This window comes from Rhinopithecus bieti, unplaced genomic scaffold (assembly GCF_001698545.2).
Source record: "Rhinopithecus bieti isolate Rb0 unplaced genomic scaffold, ASM169854v2 scaffold_64265, whole genome shotgun sequence".
NCBI classification, from domain to species: domain Eukaryota; kingdom Metazoa; phylum Chordata; class Mammalia; order Primates; family Cercopithecidae; genus Rhinopithecus; species Rhinopithecus bieti.
The window spans coordinates 279,470-292,848 of NW_016827299.1; the positions used below are offsets into that span (position 1 = coordinate 279,470).

The 13,379-nt window shown below is 43.1% G+C and overlaps 1 protein-coding gene across 1 annotated transcript in view; it reads right to left on the reverse strand.

The window, feature by feature from the left end:
• SLC39A10 (solute carrier family 39 member 10) overlaps positions 1-1,990 on the reverse strand; it is an 86,243-nt gene extending 84,253 nt beyond the window's left edge. The window contains 1 exon segment of the mRNA XM_017863754.1: positions 1,915-1,990. Within this exon segment, the coding sequence (XP_017719243.1) occupies positions 1,915-1,939 (25 nt within the window). The 5' untranslated portion in view covers positions 1,940-1,990.
• Between the last annotated feature and the right edge of the window lie 11,389 nt (positions 1,991-13,379).

Consider the following 13,379-nt stretch of genomic DNA (forward strand, 5'->3'; position numbering starts at 1 on the left):
ATTTTCCATTGTGTACTTACTTTTGCAACTATGACTGGTGAGTATCACTTTAAAATGCACTAGTAATAACGTCCTTCTGATACAAAACTCATGATATTTCCAATACTGCGGTAAGCACTATATAAATACAAGTTGACATTTTTAGCCTAACCATAATGGTGAATTTAAGTTTTGATTCACTCAATTAGCATTTTAAACTTAAAGAGCATGACAAGTTCTGCATATTCATGTGTCATAAGCAGTATGTGACAAAAAAAACTGTGCAGTATGTACTCCCTCAAGAAATTTAGTTTGGCAGGGAAAACAAGATGCACAGGTTATTATAAATTAGAAAATGGAAGAGAAGCAGAAATAAATCCATGAGTATTATATATAAGCAACAGAGCAAAAACAACAGGATAACTGTATCCAACCCCCCCCCCCCCCAAAGGCCCAGTAGAGACCATCAAAGCTCATTCTGGAGGTAATCAAGGAGCGGGTGGAGGAAGAAAAAGAACACAGTGCTTCAACCACTAATGAAAGAACTGAAACGTCTGGATGTAGAAAAAAGGTAAAATCAATTCACTATCATCTTCAGCCTTTTGATTATCTCATTTAATGGTCACAGTTAAGTCTGTGAGTAGCGTTTTTGTACTTGAAGTTCAAATAGAAAATTAAGATTAGCAACTTCCTCAAGGTAAGCCAACTAATTAATAGATCAAGGTTTTGAACCTTTAAAATTTAACTCCAAAGCCCTAAATTTTTTCCAGTATTGGTCAGCACTGAGGGTACAAGGGTTGGGTGAACAGAATATTAACAAGGCAAATTTCTCTAATCAGAAACAAATGATCATCCCAGATGCTGAATTATCCTTGCTAGAATACTACATCCTATCTTCTCCAAAAATCACTTTTGAAAAAAGGCACAACCCCTAGATTAGTACTTGCATACTACACTTGAGGCCTACTCAAAGTACTTCAAATCAGGTGCTCAAAAAAAAGGGCAGGACCGTGTTAGCTTTTAAGCGGTTAGAATTTAAATTGGTAACAGTAAGAACTAGTATAGGTTATCATGCAATACATTATTGATGTCATTTCCTATGAGGTCTTCCCTAACCACTCCTTTTAAAGTAGCACCAAAGTCATTCTTGCACAGGGGTTCTTATCCAGGGGTCTATGTACAGAACGCAGAATGTTTGTGAATGTCAGGAAAAAAAAAAAAAAAAATTTACTTATCTATTCAGTTACGAATGCAGGCAAAAATTACAGCGATGTGAAATACCTGATAGGAATTTTAGATTAAATTTAAGCTAAACTCTTTAAAGATCATTTACAGTCCTCGCTAATGCTTTACTTATAGATGTCATATTTAATATCTTCATTTCATTACAACTGGTTTCTGTTGCAATTCTATGTATTTCATACATTTAAAACCATCATTCTGTGGTTCATCACACAAAAAAGTTAAAAATCCCTACCAGCACATCATTGTTTTATTTTCTTCACAGCACTTATCATTGATATTATGTATCTGTTTCCAGTAAGGAGCCACTGGAGTAACCAGTGTCTGTAGAACGTGCGTTGTCTGGCATGGATCTCCAAGATCTAGAAAAAGTAACTGACTCATATTAAGGTTCTCAAATATTTGTACAATAGAGTCCTAATATAAAACAATACACAGGAGTCTCGAGTTGAGGCTTCAATTGCATACTAAGTTAGAAGGAACTAAATTCTACATCTCCAGCTTTTCCATTACTTGCTTGTTCTTAGTTATGTACAATTTAGATACATATCGAAAAAGAAAACACAAAGGAAATGTAAATCTATTACATTCTAGTTTTGCTCCAAGAATGACTCAGTTCCAATGTAAAATTAGAGGACTTAACAGCAAAAAGTATAAATAAAAGTTTTTTTAAAAAAAACCAGTATAACCTACCATCCTTTTTGCTTTTTTCTAACATGTGTTTTGTGTCACTGTCATTTAGGATAGGTACTCGAGAGAACGACCCTTCCAACGGAGGGCTTCAGATTCTGCAGTGATATTTCTTCCTCGTGCCAGATCCTTAGTACAGCCCATGTGGACAAGCTCCCACGTGAACATTTCTTTACAGAAGCCACAGGAAGACCTTGAACGTCATGTCGCTCGCGCCCTGGCAAGGCCCCCCGCCCTTCTTAGCTGGGGCGTTCGGGGGACCCCAACAGAGGCAAGGAGTTCAGCAGATTTCCAGACCCAGAGAGGCGGTGCGCGAAGGTTCCTCTACACGCTCCCCCTGCCGCGCCCCACATCGCACTCCACCTAAGGGCTTTCCGGAACAAAGCCGAGTGGCCGCGCCACCTCCGGCCCACCCGGCCTGTCCCACCGACCCGGCCCCACCCTTGCCCTCAGCTCCAGGGACCCCCAACAGGCCGAGATCTTCACTACCCCGTGCTCCGCCTCGGCTTTTCGGTTGGTCCGGGAGAAAACTAGTAGGAGCAGAGGCGCCGCCGTCCGTTAGCCTCGGTCCGGAACAGCGGCGCCGCGGCTCCATCCCGGGGTCCCCTGGCCCCATTATACACCAGAGAGAACGACTGGACAGGAAGAAACCGGGTCGCTTGGTCGCCAAGCCCCCGAAGACCTGCCTACAGATCCCCAAAGCCTCGCCCGCCCGCGCCGGCGACGCCATCCGCGGCCGGCGCGCAGACCCCTAACCGCCGCCGCCCGCCCAGCGGTCACTCCCCCACCCCGGGCGCGGCCCGCGAGGCTCAGCCAACCTCCACAGGAGGGTGAGGGGGCGCGAGGCTCCGCACGCGGAATGGACGCCGCCGGCTCCCGATCCCGCGGCCCGCAGCAGCCCAGACCGCACACGAGGAGCCGAGGCGCCCAACACGCTGCCCACCACGCGCTCTGCTTCGGCTCGCAGCCGCCGACTGCAGCAGCTGCGGGAACCCCAGCGCCCGCATCCCCAAGGGACCCAGCCCCGACTCCCCGGTTCTGTTCTCCCTTTCTACCCCCACGCCGTCCCGGGACTCGCAGTCTCCGCCGCGCACGGGGCCGGTTCTGGGGGAGGGAATGTAAACAAATCGGGGTTTTATAGTTACCTCACACTCGAGTGCCGTGTGCATCTCCTCTCCGCTCGGTACCAAACCCCGGCTGCACCAAATCGTGTATTCACCAAAGCCGACTGCGCTAACTGCGTCGCAGAAAGCCGCGAGTCAGACACCCTGCTACGCTAGCGGCGTACAAGGGCCACTCAGCTCCCTGCGCAGCCGCACCCCGTCCGCCTATGGGTGCTACGCTATGGGCGTACACGCGCCACCTAGCTATTCACTTCGGATAACGCCAGTTGCGTAAAGGAGCCGCACTACTCACGGATTCCGCATGGATCGTCCGAGCAATAGGAAATTCGAGTATACGCAAACTGCGGAGTTCCGTGGCTCCGCGCTAGTTTTGTTCCAAGAAAGAACGCCGCGGGGGAGTTGGGGGGCAGCTTCTTAACGCATGCGTGAAGCGCCCTTTATCATTCGCCTTTTCTCCTGGCTTTAGAATGTCGGTTGCTGAGGCCTTGGGCAAGTCGGATGACTAATGGAAGCTCTAAACCCAAAAGCTGTAGCCAAAAAGCTTCAGAGTGAGCATCTGGAATGTTCATCTGTATACGAGTTAAACATCTACGTTAAGTTAATCCCGCCCCCTTTGTTAAAGAAACCTTTTCAATCTCTTAGGGCAACAGCGAACTTTATTTAGTGCTAAGTGCGAGGTGTTTTGCCTAGCTCCCCCTCCCACCCATTTAATTCTAGACCACACTTACTGCGGGTCTTCCAAGCCTGAAAGAAAAAGTTGAGTCCTGAGAACATGTCACGCATTTAGACAAATTCTCGAGGCTTTTGGTAACTTTCCAAAGTCTTCACCCCTGTACGACTCAATTGATTGATTATTTCTTAACACTCAATGAGAAAAAAATCCCGATCTGGCCAAGCAGTTCCATGGACTTGTGCCTACACCGTGCTCATTCTTGCCCTTTGCTCACACCATACCTCTCTAAATTGTCTCCTCCCCTCTTAAGCAACCACCAACCCACATTTTCTTAAAAGGTGACTGTGGACGTCTTTTGCTTCATTACTCTGCTTCCTGGCTCTGAATCCACATGTTGAGGCTTATCTGCATTCCGCGTGGGGTGCCTGGGTTTCTATATCCAACCAGAATCTACTTAATAGAGCGAGTTATGGGGGTGCCTTACTAGTATCGAGTAGAGAACATGAAACCATGAACAGCAGTAATCGCAGGCTTCACTATGTGTCAAGTACTCCCCAAGTGTTTTACATATATATAAATTTAATCCCCATAATACGGTGAGGTGGGAAACTGAGGCACACAAATCTTTAACTTGCCTGATATCACAGAGCAGGTAGAGAAGAGTTGTGATTTCCAAACCCATTCAGTATGGACGGCTAGGTAGTCCCCCTAACCTGCATATTATACCTTCATGAAAGAAGGTTATTTTTTGTTTTGTATCTCTACAAAAAACATCAAAACAACGAAAATCGTGCTTAATAAATGCCTACTGATTGCCATGCGTAGTTCAGAACACTGAACTACTCATATGCCCCTTTCCTTGTTTGGAAAGCCAGGGCATGAACCTCACTTCTGCTTACAAAGGGAGAAGTGCTGAGGTGTGGAGGAAAGAGATTAAGCCTGAGTCCTAGTTTCAAGTCTCACCATTGCCACTAAATGTGAGACAATGGCTGTGGTCCTCAGATTCATTGATAGATTAAGGGGATTGTTTTAAATATATTCTAAGGTTCATCCTAGAACTAAAGTCCTTAAAGTTCATAAAATCATGATAGTACATCCTTTGTGTGAAATGTATAAGAAGCTTCCAAATTAGCTTGATATTTTTTGACTCATAATTATTTTATTGAGCACATTATTATCGACACCCTTAAAGCATACATAACCTTTCTTTCAAATATCAATAAGATATATCACTTGCATTCCTTATATTTTAGGGCACCTACACTGCTTTTTTAGTTATGGATATACAAAGATAATGTTCAGCTGGTACACACAAATACGGCTGAACCAACTAATCAAATACTGAAATACTTCCGTGCAAGTTGGTTCACAGCTGCAACTCTGAGTGGTATACCCCCATGCTTCTCACCCCTATGCCAGTCCTTCCTCTCAAGATTCCCCAGACCTCCACATTTTAGGAACTAGTGGGTTAATACCTGGCTAACATAGAGCCCTTAGGACCCAGCTCTTATTAGTCACTCCCGTTTTAATTGGTTGGTGCCTATTCTTTACTAATTGTTACACATTTTAAATATCATCCCTATAGAAAACTATGTGGTGAGCAACTTGAAAATAGATACTGTTTCCTAACACTTTTTAAACTCACCCAAACATGTATATACCTTCAAGTGTATAACCACTGATTCGGGCAGATTTTCAAGCAAAATTATCAGATAGAATAAATGATTAATCTGCATACTAGCATATTACTTTTCCTACTGAGAAAAGGAATCTCAGAAAATGACTTGCAGGCTTACCCAAAATCACCTGCTGAGTCAAATAATGGACACTACAGCAACAATATCACTATATGAATTTCATTTTATTTTTACCAGTTTTATATACAAGTAATATGTTAGGCTAAAGAATTTCTAATATGTTAGAATCATAAAACTTTCTCAAAGTGTAAGACATTTTCTTTTCCAGTCACCTCACTTGATTCATAAAGAGGCTCATCTGAACTATAAAATAGTATAAATGATTTTCAGTACTGGGGGGAAAGCGCAGTACTGAATTATGTGTAAATGGTTTACCTTTCATTGTTTAGCTTATTCATACTGCTTCAGCCACAATATTAGTTCACATATGTAAAGTTTCAAATGTGACAGTCTACCTTTGTGAGACATGATACAGTAAATCCAAGGGTCTTTTTGCCCCTCAGAGGATTTGAAAAGAACCAACTATTAATACAAAAGAGGAAATAAGAAACATACTTCATACCCCAATCTTTAGCAGTGGCTAAAGAAAGTCCATGTCATAAACCTGGGTTTCCCTCTTACAGAGGAGAAAATAGTCATCATACGAACAAAGTTAAGAGTCTTTAATGAAATCTATGAAGAACATGACTAATTCTAAGAAATCAGGCCTTTCAAACTCACTTGTTCTTTCTGTGATTCAAGATTAGTAATAACCAATGATAAAGACCCCTTCTTAAATTCATCTCCAGTTTAAACTATTACTTTTACATGGCCAAAAAGTTTACTTTAGACAAAGCTATGCCTAGAGAGGCTGTGAACCAAAAATAAAATTTTAAGCCTCCCAACTAACTGAATGGTCACCTCTTCTTTGCCAAAGGCATTCCGAAGTCAGCCTGAAACACTAGTACCGGGCATGATGGGAATGGATGGGTTGAACATGCCTCATTATATTCTCCTCACTTTAAAATTCAGGCACAGGCTGGGTGTGGTGGCTCATGCCTGTAATCCCAGCACTTATGGTGGCCAAGGCAGGTGGATCACCTGAGGTCAGTAGTTTAAGACCAGCTGGCCAACATGGCAAAACCCCATCTCTACTCAAAATACAAAAATTAGCCAGGTATGGTGGTGGACACCTGTAATCCCAGCTACACGGGAGGCTGAGGCAGAGAGACTCGCTTGAACCCAGGATGCAGAGGTTGCAGTGAGCCGAGACTGCGCCACTGCACTCCAGCCTGGGCAACAGAGGAAGACTCCATCTCAAAAAAAAATTCAGGCACAGATGACCAGCATTAACAAGAAAAGAGACCTTAGGACTGAGGAAAGAGATTGTAGCAATAAGATACCAACTTGACAGACAGCAGGCTCTGAAATAATTCAAAGTATTTTTCTCCAAAATATATTTCTTTGACATGTTTTGAAATGGCCTTGCAAAACCGTCTCTTGCGGGGAGCATCTACATTCTGTAGAGCAGCAGTCCCCAACTTTTTTGGCACCAGAGACTGGTTTCCTGGAAGACAGTTTTCCACAGATGGGGTGGGTGGGGATGGTTTTGGGATGAAACTGTTCCACCTCAGATTATCAAGCATTAGTTAGATTCTCATAAGGACTGCACAACCTAGATCCCTCACATACACAGTTCACAATAGGGTTTGCACTCCTATGAGAATCTAATGCCACCGTTGATCTGACAGGAGGTGGAACTCAGGCAGTAATGCTCACTGCCTGACACTCTCCTCCTGCTTTGTGGCCCCATTCCTAACAGGCCATGCACCCGAAACAGTCTAGGGGTTGGGCGATCCCTGCTGTAGAGAATCTCCTTCCCTTTCCAAGTCTCTTCCCTGATCCAGGAGAGAATTAACTAAGAGTCTGGCATTTTTAAAGTCTGATAAGAAACATTTACAATTTATTCTCTCTGAAGCCTGCTACCTGGAGGCTTCATCTACATAGTAAGAACCTTGGTCTCCATAACCCATTATCCGTTTTTAAAAATATTCTTTTTTTTTTTCTTTTCTTAAGATGAGTCTCACTGTTGCCCAGGCCGGAGTGCAGTGGCGAGATCTCGGCTCACTGCAACCTCTGCCTTCCCAGGCTCAGGTGATTTTCCTGCCTCCACCTCCCGAGTAGCTGTGGCTACAGGCACCCACCACCACTCCCAGCTAGTTTTTGTATTTTTGGGGAGAGACAGGTTTTCTCCATGTTGGCCAGGCTGTTTTCAAACTCCTGACCTCAGGTGATCCACCTGCCTCGGCCTCCCAAAGTGCTGGCATTACAAGCATGAGCCACCATGCCTGGGCTAAACTTTATTTCTTTTCTGACTGCTTATCCCCAAGTTCTACATGGCCCCTTATCTTAACCCAAACACTTCCTCCTATTGATTCCAGGTCTTTAGATAAACTATTTCAACCAACTGCCAATCAGAAAATTTTCAAATCCACCTATGACCTGGAACCAGCTCCTGCTTCCAGTTGTCCCACTTTTCTGGGCCAAACCAATGTACATCGTACATGTATTATGTCTTATGTGTCCCCAAAATGTATAAAACCAAGCTGTTGCTCAACTACCACCTTGGGCACATATTCTAAGGATTTCCTGGCGTTGTGTGACAGGCCATTGGTCACTCATGATTGGCTCAGAAAAAATATCTTCAAACAACTTACAGAATTTGACTCTTTTCATTGATGAATAAATTAGTCAGGAGTACGAGGAAGACTAAATTATATTGCTATATCAATGTGGTGGGGTGTGGGGATATTAAGTACCAGAACAGGTGTTAAGATTTGGAAAAGGGGGCCATGCGCAGTGGCTCACACCTGTAATCCCAGCACTTTGGGAGGCCAAAGCAGGTAGATCACTTGAGGTCAGGAGTTCAAGACCAGCCTAGCCACCATGATGAAAACCCATCTCTACTAAAAATGCAAAAATTAGCTGGATATGGTGGCACGTGCCTGTAATCCCAGCTACTTGGGAGGCTGAAGAAGGAGAATCGCTTGATCCTGGAAGGTGAAGGTTGCAGTGAGCTGAGATCACGCCCCTGCTTTCCAGCCTGGGTGACATGGCAAGACTCTGTCTCAAAAAAAAAAAAAAAAAAAAAAAGATTTGGGAAAGGAAGATGTCAGCAACATGTAGGTAAAATTCCAAACTGAGGCCTCAAAATGAATAGCTACTATTCATTTTTAGAGACTATTTCAGCCTGGGGATTGAAGCTCCAGCTCTAAAACTGGTGCCAGAGAAATTTAAAGGACACAAATTATTTCCATTATTCAAGACCTGTGGCACTGTGTAACATCTAACACCGCAAACACACTGTCAGAATGGGGAAGTTGGACCCATGCCGTAGTCTTTTTCTGATCCCTGAGAAATTATGGCTCTACCATCTCATTTTTTGCAGACTCTAAAGACTAAGGTAGGATAAATGGGCCTTGAGAAGTTCATGTGAGTTCTCACTGGAGGAGCACAGCTGCCCTTATACTCCTTTCTAAATTAAAAAAAAAATTAAAAAACTTTTTTTGAGACAGGGTCTCATTCTGTCTCCCAGGCTAGAGTGCAGTGGTGCAATCACAGCTCACTGCACGCTCAACCTCCCAGGCTCAAGCAAAATCCTCCTACCTCCCACCTCCCTCGCCTTCCCCACCCACAGTAGCTGGGTTTTTTTTTTTTTTTTTTTAACTCCTTTCTAAAGAGCAAAAATTGCATATCTGAGAAGGCCATCCTCTTCCACAGACCCCACCATTTTGAGATGGGCACACTAAGGCAGGAAGAAATAAACCAATACAACTCTGGTGAGGGACGAACTTGTCTGATGCACCTGAGATCATTCTGAATTGGTAGGCTTATGCAATAAAACTGAGTTTCAGGCTATCTGCAGAGACAAAAATAGATTGGAGAAATGAAACGATTGACACAAAAATTTAAGCAACTTCTCACCCAGGGGAGAAAAATTAACTTTTTTATGATTTGCCTACATGATCCTAACCTTAGAATAATCAGAACCCTTAGTTTAGAGGTTTGTATTGCCGTGGCAATACAAACAAAAGGTGTTTAGCATTAGGCATCTCTCCTGGAGAACAGACAATAACAGAGAAGCTTAAAGATTCTGATTGACTATGGCAAGTCCTTTCGAAAATGCAAATGAGACCAGGCTCAAGAGAAAGGGAAATACCTACTCAGAAGAATGAACAAAAGCAAAAAACTCAGAGCGAAAGCCAGACTAACACGCTGACCACACATTTGCCCACGTCATAGTGCCATGAAGACTTCTCACCCTAAACCTATTTTTTTTTTTTTGAGACAGAGTCTCAGTCTGTCACCCAGGCTGGAGTGCAGTGGAGCGATCTCGGCTCACTACAAGCTCCGCCTCCCGGGTTCTTGCCATTCTCCTGCCTCAGCCTCCCAAGTAGCTGGGACTACAGGTGCCCACCACCACCCCCGGCTAATTTTTTGTATTTTTAGTGTACTTGCCAATTCCTACAATCCCACAGTTAGCATTTCATCCCTGGGCCTTGAAACCAAAAGGACTCTGAGGGAAATTGCTACAGTTGTATTACCTATTTATACCTCTGTAGGAATATATTTTCTTTAGGTCTTTTCTAAAGAGGAAGTTCTAAGAAAAGAGAAAACACAGTTGTCTAGATTCTCGAGGGTAGTGTGGTGCAAAGGGAAAGAAGAAAAACTGTAGACAAATTGCTAACTTCTTAATCTTGCTTCCAGGCAAGCTCATTCACTCACAGAATAGTAAGATGAAGAAAAACAGTAGGTGTGGTAGGTAGCCATTTTAGGTCGTTTGCAACTCTACCGGCACAGCAGAAATTGACTTTTCAAAACATAACTCCTACTCCAAAGGAATTAGAAAAAAGTGACATAAATATCCACATGAATATGGCAAACTTCAAAAGTATTTGTGGGTGATTACACTTCAATTTAAGGAAAATTGTCAACGTGGAAATAAATGAATTAACAGTAAGTTACCATGTAAATTTTTTTTTTTAAAGGCTCATTTGTTAAACTGGTTGAAATTAATACATCCATTTTAAAATTCATTTTAAAATGTCATCACATGGATCAAATTTCAAATTTTGCCTAAGGCTTTAATTAATAAGGAGACCAATTTCACACCTGACATTTATGAAGATAATCAAGTACATCTTCTAAAATCAAGACACCCGTGTTCCGTCTTAGCAAATACTGCTTACCTTTATTTGACGGCAACAATGCAGCAAAATTCTAAATATTAGGGAAGGCAAGAAATGAATTGTCAAAACAAGAATAGCTTGTAGGGATTTCTGAATTTTTCTTGTACTATTTCTAGGTAAAGCTTGGATTATATTTTGTATTTCATACAATAAGCCACTTTCACATTCTTCATAGAATCCCATCTCTTCTTTCCAGCAAACATCTTTTTGTTGTTATTGTCATTCTTTTTTTGGTTTGTTTTTTCAAGCACATGTCTTTAGAGAAGATTTGGAAACTTCCTAATGTTTCATGAGAAGTGCTTCTGGCAGTGCCCAGTAGTTAGCGACCCATCATGCTTGGCTTTTTCTTTCTCAAAGATGATCTCACCTACAGCCTCCAACGATTTCATCACACCCAAGTTTCATTTTAATTACAATGACAGTTGCTTTCTCTAAGCATTTATGTTTTACAATCTTCCTTCCCACCCTAACCACATGAAGCTGTATTATTTAAAATGTGCCAGGCACCATTTAAATGCTCTAAATGGAACTCATTTAATTCTACAATAACCCTCTGAGGTGGATATTACTGTGCCCATTTCACAAATGAAGAAAACTGAGATGGTTACATAAAATATGCCAGAGCCAGGATCCGAGGCTGGCTCTAGAGGCTCTGTTCTTAACTCTTACATTATCCAACCTATTTTTATTTTTATTTTTTTGAGATGGGATCTAGCTCTGTTGCCCAGGCTGGAGTACAGTGTCACTGTCTTAGCTCACTGCAGCCTCACACTCCCAAACTCAAGTGATCCTCCCACCTCAACTGGGACCACAGGCATGCGCCACCATGCCTGGATAATTTTTGAATTTTTTGTAGAGACAGAGTTTCATCATGTTGCCCAGGCTGGTCTTGAACTCCTGGGCTCAAGCAATTGGCTGACCTCCATCTCCCAAAGTGTTGGAATTACAGGTATAAGCCACCATGTCTGGCTATTTCTTTTTTAAATTGCCAACATTTTCAGAGGAAGTGATATAGATGTTCTTGGAAAAATAGCGACCTGTGCACAGTCTTCATATAAGAAGCCAGATAAGGGTCGGATTCAGTGGCTCACCTGTAATTCCAGCATAGGCAGAGGCCAAGATGGGAGGATCCCTTGAGCCCAGGAGTTCAAGATCAGTCTGGACAACATAGCGAGACCTCTTCTCTACAAAAAATTTGTTTTAAAAATTAGATGGGCAGGATGTCACACACCTGTGGTCCCACTACTCGGGAGGGTGAAGCAAGAGGATCACTGGAGCCCAGGAGGTGGAGGCTGCAGGGAGCCATGATTGTGTGACTGCATTCCAGCCTGGGTGACCGAGTGGGACCCTGCCTCAGTAAATTAATTAATTAAATGAAATCCATTTGGAGGATTAAAGGTACATTTATTTTTCAGTCTTTAGATTTATATGACTCTACATCCTCTGCAAGTCTACCTTGGAAAAAGAGACACATAAATACTAAGGGATATATCTTTAAGCAAAAGTTTGTGCTTCTCAGTTAATAGGGTTGCTTTAAAAAATAGAAAAGTTTGTGCTTTTATTGTGTGCAAGCCACTCTGTTAAGGAGCCGATACAAGGGTGAACAAAATGAGAGGCTGACCCTTAAGTTGCTTGCAGTCTTGTGGTGGTGGTGGTGGATGTTAATTAAAGAGATAATTACAGTATCGCGTGGCATGTGCTGTGTTACATATAGGTATAGCTTGCAACGGCAGCAAAGGCCAAAGTTTGGGGATACACTCAGGCTTCCCAAAGGAAGTCACATCTGAAGTCTGACTTACGAATGAATAGTAAAGTCAGATAAAAGGCTGGGGAAAGAGCAAACAAGCAGATGAATGAGATGAGTGAATGCCTGGTTTTCAGTTTGGGGAAGTGAAACACACAATCTTGTGTGTTTTGGGCATGGGGAGTTGGGAGAGATGAGACAGGACTGGTAAGGAAGGCCTTTGTGTATCACATTAAGGAGTCTGAAAGAGTCTGAATGCTACCCTGAGGGCAATAAGGGCCACTGAAGAATTTTCAGTAGGCAAGTGACGTGATCATAGGCAAGAAGGGAAATCATATTATCATACGACTAGTGTGGTAGGCAGAATAATGCCTCCCCCATAAAGACATCCTTGTGCTAATCCCTGGATCCTATGAACATGTAGATTACATGGCAAAGGGTACAAAGGCTGGAAATGAAATTAAGGTTGCTAACCAACTGACCTCGAAATGAACAAACTAGTTTCAATTATCCAAATGGGCCCAACTTAATCATAAGAGACTCTAAAAATGGAAGAGGGAAGAAGGGGAGAGTCAGAGGAAGACAGGATTAAGGAAGAGAAATGATGCTCAGAGAGATACAATGTTGCTGAGTAAAGGGAGCCACAAGGTAAGGTAGAGGTCCCCCAACTTTTTGGTACCAGGGACTGGTCTCGTATAAGCCACTTTTTCCACAGATGGCAGGGGGATGATTTCAGGATGAAACTGCTCCACCTGAGATGATCAGGCATTAGATTCTTATAAGCAGTGTACAACCTAGATCCCTCACAGGCACTGTTCACAATAGGGTTCGTGATCCCTTGAGAATTGAATGCTGCTGCTTATCTGATAGGAGGCAAAGCTCAGGCGGTAATGCTCCCTCACCCTCCGCTCACCTCCTGCTGTGCAGCAGTGTTCCTAAAAGGCCCTACAGGCCTTACTGAGTCTGTAGGGGATTGGTGGTGGGGAAGTGGGGTGGGGAGAG